Source organism: Dromaius novaehollandiae, chromosome 2 (assembly GCF_036370855.1).
Source record: "Dromaius novaehollandiae isolate bDroNov1 chromosome 2, bDroNov1.hap1, whole genome shotgun sequence".
NCBI classification, from domain to species: domain Eukaryota; kingdom Metazoa; phylum Chordata; class Aves; order Casuariiformes; family Dromaiidae; genus Dromaius; species Dromaius novaehollandiae.
Genome location: NC_088099.1, coordinates 165,011,500 through 165,030,992, shown reverse-complemented (window position 1 = coordinate 165,030,992; position 19,493 = coordinate 165,011,500). Strand labels below are relative to the sequence as shown.

At 40.2% G+C, this 19,493-nt stretch overlaps 1 protein-coding gene across 4 annotated transcripts in view; it reads left to right on the top strand.

The window, feature by feature from the left end:
* Positions 1-6,814: 6,814 nt before the first annotated feature.
* The window catches only part of TRAPPC9 (trafficking protein particle complex subunit 9), a 455,157-nt gene continuing 442,478 nt past the window's right edge, over positions 6,815-19,493 (top strand). For all 4 annotated transcript variants that reach the window (XM_064507900.1, XM_064507899.1, XM_064507902.1 and 1 more), the window contains exons 1-3: positions 6,815-6,913; positions 8,318-8,918; positions 17,460-17,605. In XM_064507900.1, coding sequence (XP_064363970.1) covers positions 8,335-8,918; positions 17,460-17,605 — 730 coding nt within the window. In that variant the 5' untranslated portion in view covers positions 6,815-6,913; positions 8,318-8,334. The remainder of the gene's footprint in view (positions 6,914-8,317; positions 8,919-17,459; positions 17,606-19,493) is intronic.

The window sequence follows — 19,493 nt, the reverse complement described above, 5'->3', positions numbered from 1 at the left end:
GCGGCCGCCACCGCACAGCCTGCTGGGAGCTGTAGTCCTCGACCGCCAGGGGGACGCAGCGCGCTGCGGCCAAGCGGGAGAGGCGGGGACTACAAATCCCATGAGGCACCGCTCTCAGCCCAGCGGGAGCGGGGGAGGACTACAAGTCCCATGATGCACCTCGCACGGGGCGGTGGGGGGAGCGCCGTTCCCGTGACGCACCCGCCAGCCCTGAGGCGATGGCGGCTCCGCGGGGCCGGGCGCTCGCAGCTGGCCCGCCCGGCCGGGCCCTGCCGCCCCGGCCGCCGCTTCCCCCAGGGCCGCGCTTCCCCCGGGCGCTGGGGGGCTTCGGTGCCGTCCCCGGTGCCGGCTGGAGGGGCCCCTCCGCCTCCCGCGGCCCCTCCGCGCGGGCCGTAGCCTCGGGCGGGCGCTCGAGTGTCGGGAGCAGCGCAGCCCGCGCCTGCCCCAATTACGGGCCGGTGGCTACAAAATAATTAACGAAACTGTAATTACAGGCGGCTAAACACCTCCTTAGCTGCTGTCGGGCAGCGCAAGGGAATGCCGTGGCACTCGGGGGAGGTATGTTGAGGCGTGCAGAGCACATGGAAGCAGTGAAGTGGTTACGGGGCAGCGTGTTTATTATTATTATTCACCATATACATGAATATACAGCAGACCTACTGCGCTCCCCCAAGAGCAGCTTGGCGCGTCCAGAAATGATGACGTGTTGTTTGCGTTTCATTAATGCCTTTATTCAAAAGTTTTCTGTGCACTTTGCGAGCAGTATGTCTGAGCACGTGCGTTGGTAAGAATTCTGCTAAGGTCACTTACTTGATTACTACTTAATAGGAGCAGGGAGTTTCACAGCATGCAGAAATAGTACGCATTGAATTTAGGGCAGAAAAGTGGCAAAGAATCACAATAAATTGAAAACACAGAGAATTTGTTAGCAGGGTATAACTAGCTTTTGCAGGTTTTGCCCAGTTTTGGGACAAGGCTTTCGTACTGGTGATTTTGGGTTATTAATGAGAGCGAGCATCTGCAGCGCATGTCAGCGCCTTAGTGCAAGGGTGATGTGACGGTTCCAGCACTGCTATATTTGGAGACATCTTTTCCGATCAGTCTTTAAAGACAATCTATATCTCTTAGACTGCAAAAATCCCTTGAGGGTACAACTTCTTTGATGCTATTCTGTGTAAGTTATGTCTAAAGCAAAGTGTAACATACTGTGATGCCAGATTGCTCTTTTGCAGGCTGTTTCTTCATTGAGCCTTATCTACTTGTGACATCTTGTGGAAACACTCGACATTGCTATGACAGTGAATACCACTGGTACCTTTCATGATTTCAATATATATGCAAAAGCCCATGAAACCAGCAAAATTTCTGATGGCATTGAGCCATTTGGATATGGTTTTAGGATCCATATAGATCCTATAGGAGCTAGGCACCCGTCACTGGTCCTTTTACTCAGCGGTGGACGATGCAGCGTAAGGTGGTCTGGGCAAATCGGGACCTGCTCATTCTCATCTGGCTCCTGGGCTACTGTCAGGCTTTTCCCTTCACCACCCAGTGCTCCCAGACTCGGGACACTTCCCACGGATAACGTAGCTTTGGTTCGCAGGAGGCAGAAGCACAACGCATAACACAAGGCAGATGCGTACACACTCTGAGGATACCATTATACTGTAATATTATTGGCACTTAATAATTATTTTTAGTACATTTTGAAGTGGCACAGTACCAAAGTACTGTGGTACCAGTAACTGCCTGATCCTGTTCCTAATTCAGGAAAAAACCCAACCCATAGAGCTGTTCAAACTAGAATTATTCCTTTTGAATCAGAACTGAGTTGGTACTGTTACTAGGAATTATTTTTTAAACCTGACTTGGAACCCGGCTAAAGTAAGTATCTCTTGTGATGAATTCAAAACAAGTTTGACTAAAAACTACTGTGCCCCAGTGGAAAGCTGTTCAGCATAGGGACTGTTTGTACCGATTGCAAACTGCAGAGCAGCGTCACATCACAGTCTCCCCTCTTCTACTCCTGCTTGAGTCACTAGTCCTCCTTTTTGCCGGGCTTTGCAGACTGGAAGAGGAACCTGCTCAGTGCCGGTACTTTTGCACCTAATGAGCTATAACTACATTGTGTCTAATGGAAAGGAGTGACCAGAGCTACAATTCTTCTTGTCCCATAGTGATGAATTGTTCTTTGTCACTGCCACCACTGTCATGGCCATTTTAATTTATTACCTGCGAGGCAATGCATGTAAGTCCCAGGTTAGTGGTATGAACTGTTAGTGTTCTGAACCGGAACAAAACTGGAACAAAATCATTCATGGGCTGAATTTGAAGCAGAACCTAATGGAAGAAAAATTACTGATTTGACTTCTACCATCCTCTATTGACTGGAAACAGAGCAATTGTAGTAAAACTTCCTGCTCCAACATAGTTGGTCTGCTCAAACAGGGACAGAACTCATTCATAGGTACTAGTGAGCTGCTTGAAACCAGAAAAGTATGTTGAATCTTTGAAAAATACTTTTCTGTATCATACCTTTATTGTATGGTATTAAAAAATCATGATAAACATGAGGTTTCAGAATTCCCCATGGAAGGGAATCTGGAGAAGGTGTCTGCAGAATTCCCCAAGGTTACTGGGATACATTAGAGTACTATCAGATAAAGAGTGAGTATTCAATTCTAGCTGCACTGAAGCTCTTCCAGTTATTGCAGAGAGAATATGATGAAGACTGCAAATTGCTTGACAGAGCCAGAAGAAGTTCAAGAATACATTTTCTTTACAGAATAGCAGAGCATAGCTAAAAAAATTGACCATTATGTTGCAGAGTGACATTTTAAAACTAACCTGTGCGCATTTAAGTGCATTAAGACTAATTAGAGATTGAATTGTTTATGAGCTGTAATCAGAAAAAACACTATTGACACTGACCATTATGTTGTAAAGAACAGTGGGAAAGTGCTGGACTAGTGAAAAAATGTATTTGTGTCAGTGAACAAGGGAGGAAGCTGAAGTCAATCTGGCAAAGCATGAACACGGTATATGGATAAGCAATTGGCACATGCTGCAGTAAATGTAAAGATATATTAAAAGAGAAAGCTGTTTAGCACAAAAATGCATACCATCACAAAATAACTATGCCACAGTAGTGTTCTCTGCATCTGAAGCACAGCAATACAAAAGCAGCATTCACAAATAATGAAAAAAGTTTATGACAAAATTTATGATGAAGCAGAAGCGTTTTCTTGCGCGAGGCAAAAAAAGTCATTCTGAAAGCAACTGGTGAAGTGCTGTTGAGTGGGCATGGATGAAGCTGTGTCATACTTTAAGAGATAAATCTGGGCCGTGGGTAAATTAGATGTTAACCCATAAATGCAAACAGAAAATGATTGAATTGACAATGGTGACTTTAATATACTTAACCATTTTGAAGTGTCAAGTAAGACTCTCGGTGCAGAGTTTCTCCATTAGAATAGCTGAAAGGATGAAGATTTTTCAACTATAAAAATGTTTGAATGGAAGCCAGGTTTTTAGGCTGACAATGTAAAGTCTGATCTTCCATTTCCATTTTTGATAGATACTCATTTAGATAATTTTTCTTCAGACGTGCTTCACCCCTTGGGATTATTCAGGATATTATATACCCACACCCTGGAGGATCTCAGGAGACCAAGTAGCTTAAGAGCAATGTCAAAGCTCCAGATCATAGTGTTTACACAGCCACAATCCAAATTATTTCCTAGAGATGCTAAAATCTTAGATACTCCAATTTACATTTAGTCGTAACTCTGAATTTCTGCAAGCCATATGATATCACCTTCATCTTTTTGTCTGGTAGGAAAAAATGAAACAACAAACTGCTGAGATGAACTACATCAAAAGTGTGTCTGAAACCCCTTCCAACCAACGGCACAGAGTAGATTCATGAATAATAAAGGGCATTGGCTCTGTTCACATGAGACCAAATCTTTGAGGTGCTTTGGTATCAAATCACTGATATCACAACTAAATGCCTGTCTTCCCTCCCAAAGGGGGTGTGCAGCTAGGAAGCTTTGTATTCTTTCTGAAACATAACGGCTCTGTTTGAAAACTGTACTTTAATCTGTATTATATCTGAATTACTGTTAAATCAAATTACACCAGTTAAAGGAATACCTTCTAAAAGCAATTGCTTGTCCATAATCTTCAAATGTATTATGTATCAAATGTGTTAATGGTATTGAAGTAATCTTTTGCTTTTCAATCCACAGTCCTTATCAGCCTCAATTTTTCAGTCACAATTGTTTCCCTCAGTGAATAATTCAGGATTTACAGGTTTCTAGAACACAGCTAAAACTATTAAACTACATGCTAGCTGCGAAGATGAGAGATTTATGTCTTAAACTCGCATTACGACAGACCCTCATGCTGTGACACGTTGTCCTACAGTGGCCAGTTTTACAATGCCTTAGGGCATCAGACTGCTCTTGGCAGCCAAAGCATTTTGGAGGACATGAAAGAAAACAGTATTAGTAGCTCTTTGATTACTGGAGTGGCTCTTGAACATGGTCTCAAGACCTCTAATTGATTGTGAATTGGTGTATGGGGCTAAAATAGAAGATGAATAGGACGGTCCAATTTTCTGCTGCCCCTTGCTGCTGCCTGGCATGGCAGAATGGGTGCGCACAGACCAATTCCAACTTCCAAGAGCAATAAGGAGGCTGAATTAAACCTCACCAGCTAGTTACTGCCCCTAGGAAAGCATCTGCCTGCACAGGCTTGTTGGAGTGCCCCAACCTTTAAGTCATGATACGCCCCTTGCTTCTCCTACGAGCATCTGCACTGGGAAAATAGAGACAGGGAGGCTAAGTACCCCACCATGCCAGAGATACTGCAAACTGGGAGGCAGAGAGCAGTTTACGCTTCTGTTGCTTGGGCTGATAGCTGTGGTGGTGGTGGGTGCGTAAGAATGGATCGGACAGTGCGATGGTTTGGTTGATGATCTGGCTTGATAAATGGATAAAATACTTGGGCCAAGTGTCTCCATGGGGAATGACATGGCAGCAGGCGTTTCTTCTACGGGGAAAATGAGTAGCATGCTGGAAGCAAGTGTGGCATCCAGGGACATGAGTCTGCTCTCCTGGATTTCTGTGGAATAAAAAAAAAAAAAAAAAACAAAAAAACAGCCTTGTAAAGTGAGGCAAAGGTTGTGAGAGGTTTTTGGGTGTTTTGTAAGCAGGGATGTATTTTTAATAAAGTAAAACTGTTGTAGGAAAGTCTGGTTGCGGAGTGTTCATTTCCGATTCTCTCCATAGTCATCAAGAGTCCAGTAATGTGCAAAGAAGTAAGTTTGCAGTACGTCCCTTGTGTCTTCACATGCATCTGAAAAGCTAATTAATGCGATGCTTTCTAGGAGAGACACTTAGCTGACGAATCCCCAGCTTTTCTTTTCAGAGAGGCTTTTGACTTGTCACTGAGAAATATATGTTTTCAGGTTATTCAAGTAATTATCAACCTAAATGTTTTAAGACCATTCATTTGTCTACATTTATATATAATACTTCTGTTTTGGAAGTAGGTTTGGGCTCTTATGACCCTTCCCAAACCTTTTAATCTTTCCCCAGCCATATACTTGAGACAAGGTCTCCTTAAGATTGAGCTGTAAGGTGGCCATGTTAGCAATAATTAACCTAAATGACCTCTTCTGTCTAAAGCCAGTAGTTAACTGTATTTTTTATTACTCCCAAAATGTTTGTATAATAAGTAGTTCTAAAATTGTTCTAGAAAAGCTAAACTTAGAGGCACTTCAGTGCGTTTTTGTCAGTCTGTTTTTTGGGGATACGTTTGCACTGCTTGCATGAAGCATCCATCCGTTGAGGAATGAGATGGCGACGTTCCTTGTGCTGCCTGCATGAAGAAGTTCCCCCTATCGAAAGCCAATGTTTTATCAGGCTCTCTCATGGATATAAGGTGTATAATTTCATAGCGATTTTAAGTTAAATCGATTGTCAAGGTTCCAGATGACAGCAAATTCCTTGGCGTGTCGTGGAGCATAAAATGGGAGGAGGTGTAAGTACCAAGGAGCGTGGCACCAACTGAGAGACTTCAGTTTGGAGAACAAGCTGGAAGGATGTCATTTGGGTGCCCGTGTCCTGTCGCCTCTTGGCTGAGGGGAAAAAAAAAGGGATACGCTGAAAATCAGTCTTAGCATGGCGAGCTGTTGTAATGAGGGGTGACAACACTTCATTTTTCTTCACCAAACCTTGGACCCGCTTTCTTCACTTTGTATTTTAGTAGAATATAACGTAGTCTGCTTTTTGCTTGAAAACTGCCTCATTTCAGAGGTACTTGACAAATACTGAGATACGAGACGTGCCATTCTCACCCTAGCTGTGACTAGGATCTCCTATGGGATTAAGAGCACCTTAATTCTCACAGGAGGCTCATGCTCCCCAGGCTCTCGGGATTTTTGGTCATTAATCTAGGTGCTCAATGCGGTCTTGAGGAGAGCGCTGCCACGGGTAAGCGTCGGAGCAGTTTCCAACTGTACGGTAAGGGGAGATCTCGGCAGTTGGCACTTGCCTGCCAGTTGATGAGAAATCATTTTCATTTCAGTGAAAGCCTGCTTTACAAACGGACGGACAAGCGAGGCCTCTCTGCTCACTAAATAAACACCATTTCCCACAGCTATCGGCCAGTTTTGCCGCTCCTGAGGGCACGGGGTGGTGGGAGGCGGCGCCACCCGCCAACGGCTCCGCCGCCTCCTCGCAGCGCCGCCCGGGCGCGGAACTGCCTTCCTGCGCATGCGCCACTCGCCCGCCCGGCGAGGGGGCGGGGCGCCGCCGGGCGCGCCCATTGCCGTCAGTTCCGCCCCGCCCCGCCCCTCCGGCGTGTCCGGCAGCTGAAGGAGGCGGGGGCGGTTCCTGTCCCGGCTGTGAGTGCCTCCCCCTCCCCCCCCCCGCGTTACCCACCCGCTCGTGCCCCGCGGGACAGCGCGCGAGGTGGGGGCGGCCGCCGTGCCGCCGGGGTGCCCCCCCCCTCCCCCGCGCGTGTCTACGGGCCGAGGGGGCGGCTCGCTTTTATTTTTTTGGAAAAAAAACCCAAAACAACCCCCCCCCCCCGTTTACTTTTCCCTCCCAAACTTCGCCGCGCCCGCAGCGTGGAAACGAAAGCGCCCGGGGAGCGGAGCGGCAGGCGCCGCCGCCCCCCCTCACAGGCTCGGCCGCGCGCCGCACCCCCCCGTCCGCGCGCGCCCGGCGACCGTTGGCCGTGCTGTGAGGGGAGCGGGGGAGGGGAGGTCGAGGGGGGCTTGGAGGAACAGGTGCCTCCTGCTTTGCGCCGTCCGTAATTTAAAAAAAAAAACCACAAAACCCTTGAAACAGCTTCTTTTCCTCCACCTACATTCCTGGGCACAACGCTCTTTTGCTTGGCGCTGGTTGGTAAAGCAGTCAGTGTCGTTGTACTGCCTTCTTTTTTTTTTTCCACTCGGTACCTACATTTTTAGAGGGTATTTTGAAGCTGAAATCTGCCAGCAGGTCTGTGTGGTCCAGGAGGCCTCAGAGGAGATTTTAGCAGTGCACATCTTCTTTTAAGACACAGCTGCAGTAGTACAGTCGATTTTAGAGCTCGGAAGGGAAGGAATGTTAAATATTTAAATATAAAAGAAGAAGTAGTTGGCTGGTCCTGATAAACCTGCGTGTGTTTTGAGAAAATAATAGCTTCAGTTCTGCTTGAACAAGTATTCTGGACCTGATTTTCCCCTGGCCTTGTGAAGAGCTTTGGCAGCTATATGGTCGTTCTGATCTGGTATTAGTTTACCCTTCACCTTACCTAGTTTTCGGTGTTCCCCCAAGGTGCATTGTGGAGACAGACGAGTCCAGGTCTCAGATGAGGCCTCTGCTGAGGTTTCAGCAAGCGATTGGTCCAGGGCAGTGGTAGCCTAACGCAAGCTAGAGACTCTCCGCTGCTCTGTGGGTTTCTGCTGGCTTGCACAGTCGGTTACCTGTAGAGCTGCACAGGGAGTAGGATCGGGGAACTGATCTGTGTGAAGAACAAAACTTAAAACTTTTGTTCATGGCTGTGTGACTAAGACCGCTCCTTGTGTTTAACTTTGTGTGATTGAAAATTTAGTAAAATTATGAAAGAAAGTATTAGTATCGTAGAGCAAATAGCAGTGTTTTAACTTGAAAAAGAGAGAAGAGAATAGAACAGTTAAGAAAGAAGTTTAAAGGAGCGCATAATATACAGAATGCAGAAATGTTTAGAGTCAGCCTTCGATTCAGCAGCCATGGGCACTTCTGAATGTTTAAAAAAATAATAAACGTTTTTTCTCTATTAGCCCGCAGTTGATGCAAAATGAGCGTTCCTGACTACATGCAGTGTGCTGAGGACCATCAGACTCTCCTGGTTGTGGTTCAGCCAATTGGTATCGTACCAGAAGAGAGCTTCTTTAGGATCTACAAGCGAATTTCAGCAGTGAGCCAAGTTAATGTGCGCGACTCTCAGCGTGTGTTGTATATCCGTTATAGGCACCATTACCCGCCAGAGAATAACGAATGGGGGGATTTTCAGACACATCGCAAAGTTGTGGGGCTGATAACTATTACAGACTGTTCTTCAGCGAAGGACTGGCCTCAGACTTTTGAAAAATTCCATCTTCAAAAGGAAATGTATGGTTCTACACTGTATGATTCCCGGTTGTTTGTCTTTGGACTTCAAGGAGAGATTGCAGAGCAGCCGCGCACAGATGTGGCGTTTTATCCCAGCTATGATGAATGTGAGACTGTGGAGAAGAGAATAGAAGATTTTATTGAATCCCTCTTCATTGTGTTGGAATCTAAGCGACTTGACAGAGCCACTGATAAGTCTGGAGACAAGATCCCACTACTCTGTGTTCCTTTTGAAAAGAAGGATTTTGTAGGTCTGGACACAGATAGTAGGTAAGCAGCTATTTTTATCAGCTGACAGGTTTTGAAAAACATGTGGCAATTGCTAGCCTCTAGAGTAAGCCTATTAGAAAGGACAAAGCATACTTTGTTACCACAAAGGTCATGCCCCTGTTTTACTGTGTGTGTCTGCTGAAATTTAAGCAAAGTTAATTTGCTGTCTGACTATATTTGATGTTTTTCATTTATCTGTATGAATATTTATGAGGCTAATCAAATAGTAGGAAGAAGTCACAGAAGAGATTTAACAGATTCCACTGCAATGAGACTTTTTACTGAAAAGAAACAGATGTTTTATAGATATACAGTATTAATAAAGAAATTCAATTAACATCGACAAAATTAATTTTATATTTTTTGTAGCAGTATTTGACTAATCATACCTACCGTGTTTTTTTTCCACAAGACTGTCTTCTTTTTTATCCTATGAAATAGTGATCTACTGCCTACTAAGCTCAGCGTCTTGCCCTTTCTTCTTTTCTTTAATTATTTGATGTTCTTGACCCATCTTGTTTTGCTGCCACTCCATTCACAATTGTTATCTTTGTGCAGAGGTTTTGTCTATGTTACAGGTTTTTTTAATTCACATCAAATCATTCCCTCCTAATCATTTGGATGTTCAGCTTTCAGATTTGAGTGTTACATGGTTGTGGTATTAGGGGTTAATAATTCTGGTTTGCTAGCTACAGGCAGATGCAAAATCTATTTGATTCCACTGTTCAAAGGCAAATCCAAACTAAGAAATCAAACATCTTCTTATCGTCTTGGAGAAGATAGAGGTGTGGAAGTCCTAACAAAATATATAGTATGTGTGGGAATAATATCTTCAAATCAGTCTTTCACGGCTAGGGATGCTAGCTAGTGGTTAAAGCTCAGAGGTATCCGACTGGATACCTTATTCAGAGCTGTACAGGCATCCTTGTGAGCACTCCTGACCAAGTTAATTAGCCTGGTTTGCATAATTAATGTTAGCCTTAGAATCTCTGTATAAGAGTGTAATATACTGGAAGACAGTATTCTAAGTTTCTAAGTAGCTTGAAGCCTCCATTAAGTTATTTCTGCCTGCCTGAAGGAATGGCCAACACCACCTTCCTCCCCTGCTCCAGATCCCCTTTGGTGGTGTGCAGCTGAACTTCCTCCAACTTGCTACCTGTATTGTTTCCAACTGTAGCTACTCTTTCAGTACTCTGGTTACTCCCTGCACTGTTTGACTTTCATTAGCAATATAAATTATTATGTTACTGTTTTTTCATGGATGGTATAGACAGTAAAATTTTGTAGGCTACATCAGCCCTTTTAGAATCTTGTCTTTAGTTACTCAGTTTGGATGAATTTTGGATGAACGTAATCACCAAGATCTTCCTGTTTCCAATTAAACTAAGAAAACTATGATTTTTGCCCAGAAATCTTTGCCTTAATATCAGAATTAATTTTGCTGTTCAGTTGTTTCTTCTAAGTAACATGTTTCCAAAGTGTAAAATTACTTATTGTAAAGTTACTTATTTATGAGCTTTGACTGTGTAGCTAGTGGCCAAATATTTCCTGTGAAATTCTGAACTGGTGAGGGGCTCAAATAGCAAGGAGTCTATTTATCCTTACATATCCAAGAAGAGATTTTGTGCCGTTACGCTGAAACCTGGAAACAAATTTAGTGTCATGCTTCAAATCTTTGTAAAATATAAGGTGCACGTCCCTTTTCCCCCACCCTGGTTCAGTAAACATACGGGTTTACAAAGAATTAAGGAGTAGTTTGGATATGCATGCAACCTTGTTGAATGGCTTGAATATTAAATAGATTTTCAGTAAGTCTAAGTCAATGGATATACTTTAACTAAATGCTTTCTGCACTTAACTCTTAAAAGTAAAGGCAATGAATATTCTAATCTTTCCTCTTCAGTTGAAAAATAAAAATGTTTTTCAATTTTTTATTTTGCTATGGAATTAGCACTTCTGATTGTTTTAAAACTTGGGCTTTATATATAATAGCATATACAAGCTGAATAAAAAGATCTTTCTGTTCAGTTTAGTATTTTGCAATAGACAGGAAACTAAGAAAATGTTCTGAATACCTGAGATTTTTTTCACATCGTTGAGTTTTGTAACAGAAAGGAGAAATGTATGTAATCCTAAATGACATTCCCAACTGGAAAAAGCACCTTTAAGAAAAATTGTCATCCCTGGTTTGGTTAGAAATACACGTGCATAATGTACGTGAGCTCCCTTGCACAATCCCCTAGGCACCTTTCATGTAACATGACATATCTCTGCTTCTGTGGTCTACTTAGCAGAAATTCAGGAATGTGAAGTGTGGCTGAACTGAGATCAGTTTATTAATAAATTTACACTTTAAACAACTTATGCCTAAGTCTTTAGATGTGAGATACTAGTGTATTTCATTTTGTTACTTGGGTTTCAATCAAAGATTTTTATTGTAGCATAGTCTCTTTTGTAGTGACTGATTCCCTATTTAAGGAGAAAGCATTGTTTTAAGTCATAATATGGAAATACAGGGTTAGAAATGACCCTATTACACTGAGTCCAATTTCTGTTTTGTCAAGAGGCTGCTTTGCATAATTCTGTCCAGTGAGGGACTAAAGGTTGTCTAAGTGCTTGAAGTGCATAAGAAAACATCTGGTATAATAACTTTTGCTACTCTTGGTTATTTGAATCTTTGGGTATGATGAGTTTAAAGAATGAAGTCAAAAATCAAGATGTTCTTGAGATAGTGAGGACAATGAAACAGCTTTTCCTAAATAGAGGGAAATTTCTAAAGGGCAAAAGGCAAAGATTGTCCCCTTAATCTTTTTACATCCTGTTTTTATTCTTCCCCACTCTGTTTTCACTTTATTGATATAGTGTAGCCTGACCTTTCAGTCAGTGTGAAACTAACTGCTACAAGACCCTCAATGTTCTATATTAAATGGATGGAAGTTAGTGCTTGTATCAGACAGTACCTGTCTTTGCTGCTGTAGTTGTGGATGTCTGTTTAGTCTAAATAAGCATGTATTTTCCAGCAGTTTCTAAATTTTTGAAGTTAAATTTGATAGTCCATAGGAAGGTCTCGTTAGATATAGAGTACATCTGTAACCCTCAGTTAATGAACCAGTTTGACATACTGAGTGAGAATATGTTAAGAAGTTACATGGGATGTAGTAATTATGATCATGTGATTCCCCCCCTCCCAAACTGAAAGACTAATTAAAACTACTCAAGTTTTTTAGTATCTTAAGATGAAAATAGAGTTTTCTCCTGCAGATTTATGGTAAATTACTAAGGTTAGTGCTAATGTTGTGATCAGAACTAGATGAATAGGATTGATATTTTATCTTTCCCAGTTTATAAGACCGTCATTAGTATCAAGAATGAATATTTGCCACTAGGTTGTGTAGTCATTGAAATCTAATTATCATCTTTTGAAATGCGGCATTCATAAATTAGGAACATGAATTAAGCTGCATTTCAGATAAGATTCTGAGGAAAGGTACAGCTGATCTTTGTCTTTTGACAGATTGTTTGTATACTGAGCAGATGAGATAATGTTCCCAAAATTCATATGGAGACACTAATATAGAGAAAAATATTGTACGATTTGTGTCGAATAACTTTTTTGGCTGGTAAAAAAACTTTTTTTGCATAGCAAAAATAGTGGGATCCCTATGAGGGAGTCCTTAGAAGTGTTGAAGAAAGGTAGGCCCATTAACAGAAAGCTGTAGGACTGGGAGTCTGACCTAGGTTTCATTCCTAGAGCAGCCAGCCAATGCGTGATCATGGCAAATCAATTAATTTTCCTATGTTTCTGTTTTTCATCTGTAAATTACATAAAATATTGTCACAGGGCTGCTGAGGATAGTTGAAAAAGTTTTCGAGATCAGTTGTCCATAGTAGTTGTTCGTAGATCTCTGGGAACTGACTCAGATTGAGCAGGATGGAATTGCATATTCCCATAACAATACAGAAGTCTTCCCAACTTGAAACTGGGAAACATACTTGCCAGAAATAGTAATAGTAGGGTCATAGCTAGTGCACGCTGTTTTAGAGATAATTTCCATGTTCTTCATCCGTATTACTGAATATAATACTGTGGGGCTCTATTCACGGTGTAGGATAAGACCTTTCCTTTGAAATCAGTCCATTCTTGACCATCTTGACAAATTCCATTTGCTTAAATTTTCTGTGACTTTTCTGTTTTCAGTTAAAAAAAATCCTCAACATGCTTGTACTTATAATCTTTTTAGATAAGCTCATTTCAGTATTGTTTGTGTCACTTTGTGTATTAGGATCTTTTTTGTTTTTTTAATACTCGTAAGGCATCCATTTAATACTGTTGAGTGATTAGAAAGTACAGCTCTATTTATAAAAGTTTGTTTTTCTAAATAGTATAGTTGGTGGGATTTGTTCACTGATCTGTCAAACTGTGATATTTAAGTATGTGTATGTGGCTGTTAATTTTGTTTCTGTTCTTTGTCTTTCTAATTTTTGTTTTGTTCCTTTCTTTTTTTCTTCTTCTCTCATACTGCCCTGTGAGTTTGTTGTTGGGTCTAAAAAGGTAGGCTGTGATCATGTATGTTTAAAAATAGTTAGCTTTCTTCCATGTACTGCCTTTCCACTCTGCCTTCATTGCATAGTTTAGTGTTGCTTTTTATATTTGTTTTTCAGTACATTCAAAAATTATTGCTGCCTGGACCCTCACTACTGTCGTTGACCCCTTTTGGCGCATTTGGCAACTGTATTTGGTAGCAATGCTGAATTTTTTTGTAGGACACACATAATTTGCTTAGGTGGCTGCTGGCCTCTGGAATTTGCTTTATTTTTTAAACTCTAAAGCCATGAAGCTATTGCTGCCTGTGTTTGGTTTCCAAATTCAAAAGTTCTGGAAGTCAGTCAAATGCTGTAGCTGTGTTTTTTAAGTCTGGATAATGTTATGATATCTATGGTGATATCTATAGTTATGCATGCTAATTGGAATTGGCAGAATTTGATGGAAATTTTTGTTGAAGCATTTTGCATGAATACTTTTGTGAATTCATTTTGCATGTTTTTATTTTTAAATTTAGCCTTCTTGAAATTTTGAGGATTCAGAAATTCCTTTCAAACTTGTTGCTGGATGGGTTTTAGTGAAAATAATTTCTGTCTTGAAATATAATACTGTTGCTCTGAATTTTCCAAATATTATCCTTGTAGCCATTCTAGGCAATTTTAATTTCAGAAGGGGGAGGTCAGAGAATAGAAGAGTTGGAGATGGAGGGGTAAAGAATGTATCCTATATAGCAAATGAGGTAGAAGTGGAAATGGGTTATGGTAGTGCTTTCTGGTTCCATTTTGAGAACTGGAACTGGATTTTTCTCCTCCGTTTGAAGTAGTAGTAATGGTTACTGATGGTGATAATGGTGGTTATTACTCTGAAGAGCACCATATGTTTGCTACAAAATTAACACTGCTGGGCAACTTTGGAGAAGAAGATTTTAAACTAGCTTTATAGTCACATGTATGTACATGTGTTGAGGAGAGGACCTTCTGAAGAGGTGTTTGGATGATGGTCTGAAGTTACGGAGTATACGTCATGTAGTCCTGAATTACATGACATTGCCTTCTCTGAGATATTTTTTGAGTGCATCACACTCCCTGGAAGGGCCCCTTTTTGTTGCGTCTTTGAGTGAGAGTGCTTATCTAACATCTTAAATAACCTTCCTGGGGGAAAAAAAACAGATAAGCAGCTCTTAGCCCTGGGCTATGACAAGGTCCTGACCTCTGCTTATCCTAGAAGAAGTAGCAATTAGCTTGTGTGGGCTTCCTGTCATCAAATAGATTAGGATTAAGCAATAGAGAACCAAAACAATTAAACAATGTTTTAATCAAAATGAATTAGGAAGAAGGTATCTATAAGCTTCTTGCTTTCAGCTTTGCAGCCTGATTCTTCGGGTAAAGCTGTGAAGCTTTATGAATAATCATACTTTTTATCCTAGAAGCATCAGCATGTATGATTTTTTTTTTCCATTGAATTTACTATACAATAACTGATTGATCCAGTAATTGATTAAATCATAATTTACTTAGTCATGCTGTTAATGACCGTATTTTGTAGACATGATTTTTCTGAAACAAGCTTCCCAAATACAAAGTAAATTGAGTTTTGCTGTCTATGGAGAATGGGTTTAGTTTTAAAGAAAACTTTGCTTTTTGTCTCTTCAGACACACTTGCAGTACTTGGAAACCAGCATGTTTGTAGTTGAAGTCCTGAATTCATAGCACGTAATTGTGAGTGCTGTATTAAGACACAATTTATACATCTGTACATTACAAACTTCCTCTATAATCAGTGGAGGTGTGTTCTCAGGGAGGATGGTGAAGGCTTTGCAAAGAGTGTAGGACATACCGCCTATCTTGGTACCACATTTAAGACCCTAAAAGTAGGTAGAATGAATTCAGCCTTTGAATGATTAATAGTTAATATCTCCATCATCAGGAATAACTTATGTTTTAGCTTATTAGCAGGGAGAGGTTCTGAAAGAGAAATGTTATGTATGAACAATGTTTATTGATGTCTTCCCTGCAGTGAACAGATGCATTCACATTTTGAATATATTGACATGCCCGTAAGTGTTTAGCCGAATTAGGTATTGGTTAGGAAGGGTTGTTGGTGAGACTTTGTGGCTGAAATGTTTCTGGTATGTGATTCCAGTTTAGAAGTTTAGCTCTATTCTGCTTTTGCTATATGACTTACACTTAAGAACATACACTTAAGAACTTAAAAATATGCAATCTGGAAAATACTAGTTACTGTAAAAATTTTCTGACCTTTCTCATGGAAGTCTAATGATGTTATTAAGATTATATTGAAATTTTTGAGTAGTATTTATTTTAAAGGATGTTCTTTAAAAATTTCTTCCACTTGAGTGCAAAAAGCAATAATAAAATCAAGCAAAATTGAGTAATTCATGCAATCCAGAAATTGTTAAATAAAATCCATTTGGTTTGCTTTGTTTGGATATTTTGAACTCTTCTCTTTGGTCTCTAAATTTGCATATTATATTTTTAAAGTGTTACTGCTAGTCTGTTGATTGCTGGCACTTTTGTATAAACTGTGAAATGATCGCATTTGACATATGGACAGTAGCTTCTTAAAACTAAATTTTATATAACCTTTCAGCTAATCAGAAGCTTTGTTTCTTGGCTGTAATACTAACATTTGGAGGAAAAAAAAGGCCTGTTACAGATCATGAGGACAAATTGATACTGTAATTAATATCAGGAAAGAGAATTAGGATGATAATGAATAAAAATAATTTTGTATGTATTGATAAAAAACCTTTACAAAATTATCATTTTGCAAGAATAAGGAATGCAATTTGTCCATAAACCTGTAGAATACTTGAAAGTGTCAGGAGAGGAAATTTGAAGTGTTAGCATTTCTGAATGAAATTATAGCTCCGGAAGGAAGCTGTTTCCCCATTCCACTATTTATTCTGTGTAACAAAGAAATACAACATTTATAATCTTCATTTCATTCTAAAATGCAGAGATTGACAAACCCTGACTTGAATCAGGATGGTATAGGAGAGTATAAATGTTTAGAAGATTAAAAATATACATTTTGACCAACTGTATTTTTCTAAATCTGAAGCTCATGTTGAAGTCTTGTTAAGATTTGGTGTCTGTTCTGAGTTTGTGAAGAGCAACTTTTTTTGGAACTTTTTTTTTTTTTTGAATCAATTTCAAAAAAAGAAGACTTTTTTCATGGTTGAATGTAGGGGCTATCATTGGGACTTGATGCTTGTCTTCAGTAAAAAACAGTAAAATGTAGTTAATATGAATGTTTCCACTGTTCTCTTCTCTCCTAGCCTTTATGCCTAAAGAAAATAAATTAATATGCTGTACTTTGGTTGCCTTTCCAGTTGTATGAAAGCATCTGTTTACTTTAATACTTTAAGTAAGACTTTATTCTTGTCTATTAATTGTCATTGGGATAGGAAAGGAGCTGTATTGTTGGTGGTGTTTGAACTTGTATTTGAATAAATAAGAGAGGGTAGGAACAGAAACCCTGTAAGTTCTTGACTGAAATGATGGTGGTCATGTTGGGCCTCTAAGTGTAGAGTAGGCAGAGAAATGGAAAGGAGCTGCAGGCTTAATCAGTTCTTGTGCTAATTATCCCTTTTTTAACAGGCCATGATATTTCTAAAGAGGTAATACTACTTTACAGACATAAGCAGTTCTTTACTTTTTATGAGTATATTTTTATTTAATTTATGATATTATTAAATGCTATTAAAGCACACTGAAGAACAATCTTCAAACTTTGTCTGACTGCATATATTAATTTTATATAGCCAAAATACACGATGCATCAGTTTTCTCCCTATCTCCTCAGAACATTCTTTTGCATCTTATGCTGGTTAGAACTTGTACTGGATGTTTGCTCAGAGAGTAAATCAACTTTGATACATTATTAAGGAGGAAAGAAAACTGACTTTAGGTTAAATATTATCTCAAATAGGTGTTTCCTGGAAGTAATTAGAAACTGTATCTTTTATTTTGCAGACACTACAAGAAGCGTTGTCAAGGCCGGATGCGGAAGCATGTTGGTGACCTATGTTTGCAAGCGGGGATGTTACAGGATTCCTTAGTGCATTACCACATGGCTGTGGAACTTCTGCGGTCTGTAAATGACTTTCTGTGGCTTGGAGGTAGGATTAATTGATGATAGTGGATCAAATAATTATTTGCTAAAAACAAGGAAATCGAACTATCTTCTGTAACATTCTTTCTACATTATGAAAAGGAGGAAGAATTTTAGGTGATCAAAATCTGAATGTCAAGAGTGACTAAGAACTAAATCAAAAATAAAAATTAGTTAAGAAGACATTAGAAAAATGTGTGTTTAAAAAACCCACCTGCAGTATAAAATGTGGTATTGCAGTAAGGCATGTACTCTAAAAAAATTTTTGAATGAGATTTTTTAATGTTTTTTTGGAAAGTGTTTCTTTTTTTCAGTGGATTGTACAGATGATTTAGAAATCTTTCCTGCATGTATTTACTAGGACTGCTAACAAAAGGTTTTTGCTTTTGCATCTGCTGAAGCCACAAGGGTTTAACTTCCATTGACATATCTTCTTTACTTTCACATTAGATCCTAGGCTTCACCTTTTTTTTTTCCTTCAGATTTCTTCTCCTGCTCTTTTCTCTTTATTGGATACAGACATGATCTCCGAATTAAATTCCTTTTTCTTAGTTTCCTACTTTTTTAATAAAATTGCTGTCTCCAGCTCTACTTTTAGCTTTCTCTTTCATTTTACTTAGAAATCCATTTGGCATCTTATCTGCTCTGTAGATTACATATTACAAAAACCTTAACAATTTTCAGCTTTCCACTTTTTTTCCTTCTGCTCTTTCAAAAGATTAAATTGCTCAGGATTCTTCAAGCAGGAAAGGAAAACTTATCTACCTGTGCAGGGCATGAAAACATTTTAAGCTCCATCTATTGGATTATAAAATTATACTCATAGAGACATAGAATAAGGGTTGGAATTAGGTTGGAAGGTTCGCTAGTCTCACCTTCTGCTCAAAGCAGATCCAGTTAAATCAGGTTGCTTAGGGACCTCTCCACCTGAGTTTTGAATGTCTGTAAGGGTGGAGGTTCTACAATCTCTGGGCAACCTGTTCTAATATTTTACATCTCATAGTAAAAAAAAAAAAAAAAAAAAAAAAAAAAATGAGAGAGAGAGAAAAGAAAACCCAAACTTTTATTAAAGCAAAATTTCCTGTGTTGCAACTTGTGTCTGTTGACCCTCGTCCAATCACTGTACACCTCCAAGAAGAGCCTGGCTCTGTCTCCTCTGTACCTTCCTGTTGGATATTTGAAGACAGCAGTAAGATCTCCCCTTAGCCTCTTGCCCTTAAGGCTGAGCAAACCCAGTTCCCTCAACTTTCCTCATGTGTCATGACCTCCAGTTCCTGACCATCTCGATGGCCCTGTCCTGGATTTGCTCCAGCACATCAATGTTTTTCTAGTACTGGGGAGCCCAAAAGTGGACACAGTGCACCAGATGAGGCCTCAGGTGTAGAATAGTCACTTCTCTTGACTTGTTGGCTACACTGGCTGTTACAGCCTGCTATGCAGTTGGCCGCCTTTTTTACAGGGACCTACTGCTAGCTCCTGTTAACTTGTCTACCAGGACCCCCAGGTACTTTTCTGCAGAGCTGCTTTCTAGTCAGCTCCCAGGCTGTGCTGCTGCCTGGAGTTATTCCATCTGAAATGCATTTGCCTTTGTTGAACTGCATGAGGTTTCTGTCGACGCGTATCTCCAGCCTGTCGAGTAGTCTCTGAATAACAGCCCTGTCCTTCAGTGTACCAGCTGCTCTCCCCCAGTTTGGTATCATCCGTGAACTTGCTGAGAATGAGCTCTATGTAATCATTCAGGCTGTTAGTAAAGATAAGATAAGAGGGTAAACCTTACTGATGAAAACAGAGGCAAAAAGGATGTTGAGTATCTCAGCCTTTTCCATGACCTTTGTCACTAGGTCCCCAGTTGAGGTATTCTGTTCATGTAAATAAACTGATGTGACTACATGGTA